Here is a 9,000-nt window from a genome sequence, read left to right as displayed (position 1 = left end):
TATTGTAATCATAATTAAGTTTATCCTCCATAGTAGGCGGCACTAGAAGACCACTATCATTATAATCATCATAAATAGGAGGCAAAGTATCATCAAAGAAAATTTTCTCCTCAATGCTTGGGGGACTAAAAATATCATGCTCATCAAAACCAGCTTCCCCAAGCTTAGAACTTTCTATATCATTATCAACAATGGTGTTCAAAGCGTTCATACTAATATTACTACCAGCATGCAAATAAGGTTCCATAGGTTTTTTAATTTTCGCATTAAACCATTCATGTCTTGACTCAGGAAATAGTACAAAAAGCTCACAGATGTTTTCCATTATGCCTTACTAGTGTTTAACAAGAAACAAAAAGATGCAATTGCAGGATCTAAAGGAAATAGCTTCGAGCACTCACACACCGGCAACAAGACTAGGAAATAGCTTAGTAGTCGGAGGATGTGAATACCTTTTACCTTACCTCCCCGGCAACGGCGCCAGAAAAGTGCTTGATGTCTACGGGTGCTTCTATTCTTGTAGACAGTGTTGGGCCTCCAAGAGCGAGAGGTTTGTAGAACAACAGCAAGTTTCCCTTAAGTGGATCACCCAAGGTTTATCGAACTCGGGGAGGAAGAGGTCAAAGATATCCCTCTCAAGCAACCCCTGCAATCACGATACAAGAAGTCTCTTGTGTCCCCAACACACCTAATACACTTGTCAGATGTATAGGTGCACTAGTTCGGCGAAGAGATAGTGAGATGCAAATGATATGGATGAATATGAGTGGTAATAACAATCTGAATAAAATATGGCAGCGAGTAAACATGCAACAAAACAGTAAATAAACGGAGTTTCGATGCTTAGAAACAAGGCCTAGGGATCATACTTTCACTAGTGGACACTCTCAACATTGGTCAAATAATAAAACCACTCTACACTCTCTTGTTGGATGATGAACACCACTAATTGTGTAGGGCTACAAGAGCACCTCAATGCCGGAGTTAACAAGCTCCACAACATTCAATGTTCATATTTAAATAACCTTAGAGTGCATGATAGATCATTGCAATTACACCAAGTACTAACATAGCATGCACACTGTCACCATCACACTATGAAGGAGGAATAAATTACATCAATATTATCATAGTAATAGTTAACTTCATAATCTACAAGAGATCACAATCATAAACTACGCCAAGTACTACATGATGCACACACTGTCACCATTACACCATGGAGGAGGAATAGACTACTTTAATAACATCACCAGAGTAACACATAGATGAATAGTGATACAAAGCTCATATGAATCTCAATCATGTAAGGCTGCTCATGAGATCATTGTATTGAAGTACATAGGACAGAGATTAACCACATTGCTACCGGTACAGCCCTTAGCCTCGATGGAGAACTACTCCCTCCTCATGGGAGACAGCAGCGTTGATGGAGATGGCGGTGGTGTCGAAGGAGATACCTTCCGGGGGCACTTCCCCGTCCCGGCGGCGTGCCGGAACAGAGGCTCCTGTCCCCCAGATCTTGGCTTCGCGATGGCGGCGGCTCTGGAAGGTTTCTCGTACCGTGGCTTTTCCGTATCGAAGATTTAGGTCAGGGACCTTTAAATAGGCGAAGAGGCGAAGTCGGAAGGCTGACGGGGGCGCCACACAATAGGGGGGCGCCCCCCCTTGGGCCGCGCCGCCCTGGCGTCTGGTGGCCCTATGGCCCTCCTCTGGTGGCTCTCGGGTGTTCTGGAAGCTTCGTGGAATTCTAAGATGCTGGGCGTTGATTTTGTCCGATTCCGAGAATATTTCCTTACTAGGATTTCTGAAACCAAAAACAGCAGAAAACAAGAATCGGCCCTTCGGCATCTCGTCAATAGGTTAGTTCCAGAAAACGCATAATAATGACATATAGTGTGTATAAAACATGTGAGTATCATCATAAAAGTAGCATGGAACAAAAGAAATTATAGATACGTTTGGGACGTATCAGAGATCAAAGTACCTATTGAACCTTGTAGATGTGGTTTACTTTGTGATCAAATAAATGATTTGTGGACAAATGATTGATTTTGAACAATGATAAACCAACTAAATACAAAGAAGTTATGATGGGCCCCGACTCCGTTAAAATGACTATGCGTCATGAAATCCAAGATAGGTGAATACTTTTTTTAAAGTAAATGGATCTATAAAATTGATGGACTTGGATGGGATATCCTTGAAGAAGCTCGATTGTCGAAAGGTTGTTTACGACAAAGTTCAAAGAGTTGACTACGATAAGATTAGATATTCCATAGCGATGCTTATAGTCTATGTGGATTATTCTAGTAATCGCTACATATTTCTTTTATGAGATATGATAGTAGGATGGCAGAAATACATTTCTTACCAGAAGTGTGTATGAAGGATGTATACTAGATACAAACCAAAGAGTTTTGCTAGTCCATGGAATACTAGATAAGTATACAAACTTTAATTGGATGAAGTGAGTATCGCGGAGTTGGAATCTTCACCGGATGAAATAGTCAAAGAGTTTTTTATTTCATCATAAACGATTAAGATGCTTGCATTTGCAAAAAATTAAGTGGGAGCGCTGAGACATAGTTATAATATTATATGTGGATGACATATTATTGATTATAAATTATGTAATTATATACTTGATGTGATTAAAAGGTTTCATTGAGAATTAGCTTCAATGAAAGGATATGGACTGAAACATATTTAGTGTCAAGATCTATGAATATAGATTGAAACACATAATAAGTTTAAGTTAAAGTACATAGAATGTATATTGAAGTAGTTCAATATAAAAATATTAAGAAGGTGTTCTTTTCCATGTGAAGGTTTAACAAGACTTGAGTGTATTTGACACTCGATGAGTAAAAACACATGAGTGATTTTAGATCACGAATAATATGTATAAAATCAGATGTCATGTGCTCTAAAATGTTATGAGCATATACCAGAATGATTCATGTAATGATCATTGGACAATAGTAAGAATATCCCTGAGTGCTTTTGAAGAACCAAGGATATATGTATAGTTTTATATGGGGTAATGACAAATAAATCGTTGTAAGGTGTTGCACCGATATTAGTTTGGTCACAGATAAAAATAAAATTTCAATCTAAATTAGGCTAAGTGTTGTTTAAAAGGTAGCACAATGAGCTAGAAGAAGTCTATGCTAGATTTAGATGAGTTCTAAATATTGTGACGGATTCTACAAACGAAGGCAGAGTACGTCATTGTTTTGACAATGATCGAGGATGTTTAAGTCGAGAAGTTCTTTGAGAACTTGTCGTAGTTCCGATAGTGTCAGAACTTTGAAGCTATATTGTGTGTGACAATATTAGTGACATATTTCAGACCGCGGAATTAAAGTTCCACCAGAAGACCGAACATATACGCTTAATGCCGACTCATTTAGAAAATGAGTGATGCGTGAAGACGCAAATGAATTGCAGAATACATACGTTTCTGAGTGTGTTAGATTCGTTGACTGAAACCTCTCCCGTGGGCAAAACATGATAAGCACCAGAAGGCCAAGGTGTTATATCTTTACAAATGTAAACTAGATTATTGACTCTAGTGCAAGTGGGAGACTGTTGGAGATATGTCCGAGAGGCAATAATAAATTTGTTATTGTTATATCTTAGTGTTCATGATATATGTTTACACTCCATGCTATAATTGTATTGACCGGAAACATTAATACATGTGTGTTGTGTAAACAACCAGAGTCCCTAGTAAGCCTCTCATTTAACTAGCTTGTCGATTAATAGATGATCATGGTTTCCTGATCATGAACATCAGATGTTATTAATAACAAGATCATATCATTAGGTGAATGATGTGATGGACACACCCATAGTAAGCATAGCATGAGATTAAGTCATTAAGTTCAACTTGCTATAAGCTTTCGATACATAGTTACCTAGTCCTTCGACCATGAGATCGTGTAAATCACTTATACCGGAAGGGTACTTTGATTACATCAAACGCCACTTCGTAAATGGATGGTTATAAAGATGGGATTAAGTATTCCGAAAGTATGAGTTGAGGCATATGGATCAAGAGTGGGATTTGTCCATCCCGATGATGGATAGATATACTCTGGACCCTCTCGGTGGAATGACATCTAATTAGCTTGCAAGCATGTGACAAGGTCACAAGAGATGACATACCATGATAACGAGTAAAGAGTACTTGTCGGTAACGAGGTTGAACTAGGTATGGAGATACCGATGATCGAACATCGAACAAGTAAAGTATCGCGTGACAAAGGGAATCGGTATCGTATGTTAATGGTTCAATCGATCACTAAGTTAACGATGAATGTGTGGGAGCCATTATGGATCTCCAGGTCCCGCTATTGGTTATTGATCAGAGAGGAGTATCGATCATGTCTGCATAGTTCACGAACCGTAGGGTGACGCGCTTAAGGTTCGATGTCGTATAGTAGATTCGGAATATGAGATGGAGACCGAATGTTGTTCGGAGTCTTGGATGGGATCCAAGACATCGCAAGGAGGTCCGGAATAGTCCGGAGAATAAGATTCATATATGGGAAGTCATTTTCAGGGTTACCGGAAAAGTTCAGGATTTTTCGGTATTGTACCGGAGGTTCTAGAAGGTTCTGGAGGGTACCATAGTGGGGCCCACCTATCCCGGACGACCAACATGGACCGGAGGGGGTCACATAGGCCCACATGGGCTAGGCACACCAGCCCCCCAAGGCCCATGCGGCTGGATCAAATGGATAAGATCAAATCCCTTGAAAATAGGGACTTAACTTGGAGGGGGGGGGGGGAGTTGCCCCCCTTGTTTTGGCCGACCCAAGGGCTTGGAGGAGGGGCCAAGGCAGCCCCCCCACGCCTATATAAGAGGGAGGGGAGGGCTGGGGCGCAGCACATCATCCCCCAAGCCCTAGCCGCCCCTCTCTCCCTTCCCCTTCTTCCTGCGCAGGCTTGACGAAGCCCTGCAGGAATTTCTCCTCCACCTCCACCACTACGCGGTCGTGCTGCTGGGATTCCGAGGGGATCTACCACCTCCGCTGCTCGATGGAACGGGGAGAGGAAGGACGTCATCGACATCGTAGCACGACCGAGTACGGAAGTGCTGCCGGATTGCAGCACCGGGATGATCGACTACATCAACAACGAGATCTGATCTCATAAGGCTTTGGACGAGGGTAAGTCTCTCATACATCTCGTTGCTTCGATCTTGGTAGATTAGATCTTACTTCTTCCTAGATTGGATCTTGGTTTTTGTTCATGTTCACGGTAGAATTTGTTTGTTTTTCATGCAACGAACCCATCAGTTGCTAGTTATAATATGCATGTTTGCAAGTGTGGAATTATAGGGAATAGTACCATGAGGTAAAAATTCACCTTCGTTGAGGTTTTAAGTGACCAAACATGATTGATCATCGAGTACGCCTCAATTTTCATTGGAGATTCTCTAAAAAGGCGAGAACATCTCGGCAATCCCAAACGACCATCGATCTAACTAATCCACTCGCGCACCTCGCCCTAATCGAAATAACACCGACCACCAGCGCAGCTAGCGGTCATCACCCTAGGCCCTAGCGCCGCTCTCTCTCACCTCCAAATTCATCCATTGGTAGAAGTTTCGCCATGGCGCCCGAACTACCGATCCAGAGGCTGGTCAAAGTTTGGTCAATTAATTCTCTTGAGTTCTTCTATTATTTTATCTAGTTACATTGACAAGTCTAAGGTTCATGTAGGTGTTTGAATTTATTATTATTGTTATTATTATTATTATTATTATTATTATTATTTCCCTTTTTAAGGCATGAATAATAATGAGGGTTCGATTGAAGATTATTTCATATCAAAAAATAATAGAAGTATGATGCTTGAAAATGAGGTCAATTTATTGATATCTTTCAATAAAATTAATGTTTGATATATTTCTAAATATTGGAAGACAGATCAGATATCGAAGTTCATAATTAAGTGAATGTGTGTTTTAGTTTTTTCCTCAAAATTTAGGGCCTTTGCCTTTCGCACAGGGGCCCTCAATTTCTGGAGACCGCCCTAGCGAGGGGCGAGGGAGACAGAACGCTAGATCGATTAGAACAAGTATAATAGATTCTAGCCAGCTGGCTATAAAGTATTCCACATCGGTAAAATCCTAGATAGAGGAAAGTGAAAGGAGGAAAAAGAGGAAAGCCGGCGCTACATCTACAGCTGTTCTACACACAACAACCAAGAAATTAGAGCCCGCTTGTAGCTTGCTCGTGAGCGTTTTGGCCGGCTTTCTCTTCCATGCATTCTTGCATGTGCATTGAAGCATTGAATAGCAGTCTCGTTTAAATATTTCATAGAGCTAGACGAAGGCGCTAGATGAGCTGGAGCTTACAGCCGGCAGCCGGCTGCGTTATTAACCATGCTCTTATTGGTTATCTCCTCGATCTCTAACATACATCTATCGAAGAGCATCAAACGTTAATTTGTTGCCAACGGTAGTTGACATACTAAAATTTTGGTATGGCAAAGTAAAGTTCTTATGTCTTGGTTGCTAGACATCTCTGTAAATAGTTCTCTGAGAGCATCTCCAGCCGCGTCCTCCAAACCTTCCCCCAAACCGCGCCGGATTGAGCGTTTGGGGGACGTGTTTTGTTCGTGCCGCGTTTGGGGGACGTCGCTCCCCAGCCGCGTCCCCCAAACGCCGCCCCCAAATATTAAAAGTATTTTTTTTGGCTAGAAAGAAACTATTTAATAATATTCAAATCGGTTGAACATAAACAAATTATATATAAAACTTCGAAAAAATATAATTAAATACATATAAACTATCTACTTCTTCTTCTTCGCTGATGGCCCCGCCTCGTCGTCGTCATCGCGGTGGCGCTTCCTGCTCGTCACCTCTTCCGAAGAGGCGGTGTCGGCGCTCGACGCGTCGTCGTCGCCGGTGCTCGTCGGCTGCGCCTTGGCCTTGGCCTTGGAAGCCTTCGCCTTGGCCGCCTTCGCCTTCGCACGGGCCACCGCCGCCGCCGCGGCCTCGCTCTCTTCTTCCTCCTCCTCCCAGCCCAGCCATTCCTCCTTGCTGTCAACTGGCGGCGGGGAATCGTCGCCGCTGCTCGGCGTCCTGGCTTTGTCCCACCAATGGCGCCAGCCAGCAGGCTTTCCCTCGCTGGAGGTGTCGGACGGGAGCTGGGAGATGTAGCTCATCGTCGCTGGAGGTGTCGGATGGAAGCTTGGATGAATGACGGCGTACGTACGGGTCTTATTGAGCGCGGATGAACGGCGGCGCAGAAGTCGAAGAGAGCAGCGGTTGCTCTTCCGAGGAGTCAGCGCTCCATTCCGGCGGGGTTGGCGCGTCGTCGACGCGCTTGCCAATGCGACGGTTCCGCTTCCTGTCAACTGCACCGTCGCTACGTATGTGGCGGTTGAGCGTCCGAGCCGCTGATGGGTCGGCCCCGCGCCTCCTCGCCTCTCATTTCGTTGTGTCCGGCGTGCCCGGTGCGTCCCCTGTGGGACGGGGACGGGCTCGGGACGCCGGACACCGTATCGGGGCGCGCTGGACAAAAAAGGGCTTTGGGGGACGCGGCTGGAACGCTTTTTTTGTCCGGCGCGCTCCAAATCCCTTTGGGGGACGGTTTGGGGGACGCGACTGGAGATGCTCTGAATCCACCAATCAAATTATGAAGACTCAAGTGAAGAGTTTTGCATTGTATTACAGTAGTTTTTTTTTTTTTTTGGTTGAGTACACCACACATCGCTAAATCCTAATTTGTAGAACTAAAATGACGAGGTAAAGTCACTGGCGACAAAATTTAGACATGGCAGACATTGTAGCTTGGGGTCCTCCGTCACTGGAGTTGCCAAATTAGGCAAAGATGCGTTTTCCCGTAATGACTATATATGTACTGAGCTGGCAATTTCGGTTCTACACTAGCTGCGCTCTCGGGGTTGAGCAGGCGATGTTAATAACTTGCTCAGCGCCTGGTGATCCGCTGCCTGTTCCCCAGCAACAGGATGGAGTCGGCCCCGACGGCCCTTGCCCAAAGCTCCAGAGCCTCTTAAGCGACCTGCGCCTCGGCGAGCTTGGCGTCTTGGTCTCGTCGCGCGGTGTCGCCGGCGTCCTCGAATCCGGAATGTCGATCACCAGCACTGCTTCAGTGGCAAGGGCGGAGGCTGTCGTGCAGCCTCCGTCAGAGGTCACGGTCACAGCGGCGAGCGTGGCCTGGTCTGAAACCCCGAGCAGCACACTCGCCGCGGTGAGCGTGGCCTGGTCTGAAACGCCGAGCAGCACACTCGCCGGCAGGTTCGCAGCATAGTTCGCCGGCTCGGGCGCTACGGGAGGGAGACTCGTCGGCGCCGTGAGCGACGCGTCGGGCTTGGCGACGGTGACACGGCAGAGCGGGCAGGTGGAGTGGGATGCCAGCCAGGTGTCGACGCACTGGGCGTGGAACCCGTGGCCGCACCGGGGCAAGAACCGCGCCTCCTCCCCGTCCTCGAGCTCGGACAAGCACACCGCGCACTCTACCCTGACGTCCTCCGCGGTGGAGCCCTTCGGCGCCGCCGCGTGGTACACCGTGATTGGCAGCGACCGCAGCAGCTCAGGGTCGACGCCCTTGTGTCGACCCGCCACCGCGCCACCGCTCGGCTCTTGGCGGAAGGTTGTATTGAAGAAGTAGTACTTGAGGAAGAAGATCACGAGAGCGAAGGTCAGGAACAGCAGGAACATGACCGACAAGAGTGTGGCGCCGTGCGACATAGTCGGCGCGGCGGGTGTGGAGACTGCCGGCGCGACCGCCCAGCCCGAGGAGGAGTACATGGCTGCGACCTGGTAGGTGGTGTCTTTTGGGTGGAATCTGTTGTTAGTTCTCTGCGGTACTGGCTACTGGGTGAGTGACACTGCGAGATGCGAGCTCAAGAGGCGCTCAACGCCGTATATATATGCATACGGATTAGGCGTTCGTGTTCGAGTGAGGAGAGCTGTGATTGATGTTGACGTGGAAGATGCTGCTGCCGATGCGATTG

At 46.0% G+C, this 9,000-nt stretch overlaps 1 protein-coding gene across 1 annotated transcript; it reads right to left on the bottom strand.

Moving 5' to 3' along the window:
* Positions 1 to 7,903: 7,903 nt before the first annotated feature.
* Positions 7,904 to 8,794, bottom strand: LOC124690151 (E3 ubiquitin-protein ligase EL5-like). The gene has a single exon (XM_047223578.1). The coding sequence runs from the start codon at positions 8,792 to 8,794 to the stop codon at positions 7,904 to 7,906; it is 891 nt and encodes a 296-aa protein (XP_047079534.1).
* Positions 8,795 to 9,000: the final 206 nt, after the last annotated feature.

This window comes from Lolium rigidum, chromosome 2 (genome assembly GCF_022539505.1).
Source record: "Lolium rigidum isolate FL_2022 chromosome 2, APGP_CSIRO_Lrig_0.1, whole genome shotgun sequence".
Lineage (NCBI taxonomy): Eukaryota > Viridiplantae > Streptophyta > Magnoliopsida > Poales > Poaceae > Lolium > Lolium rigidum.
Note: the sequence above shows the minus strand (reverse complement) of the source record. Positions and strands in the feature narration are given on the sequence as shown.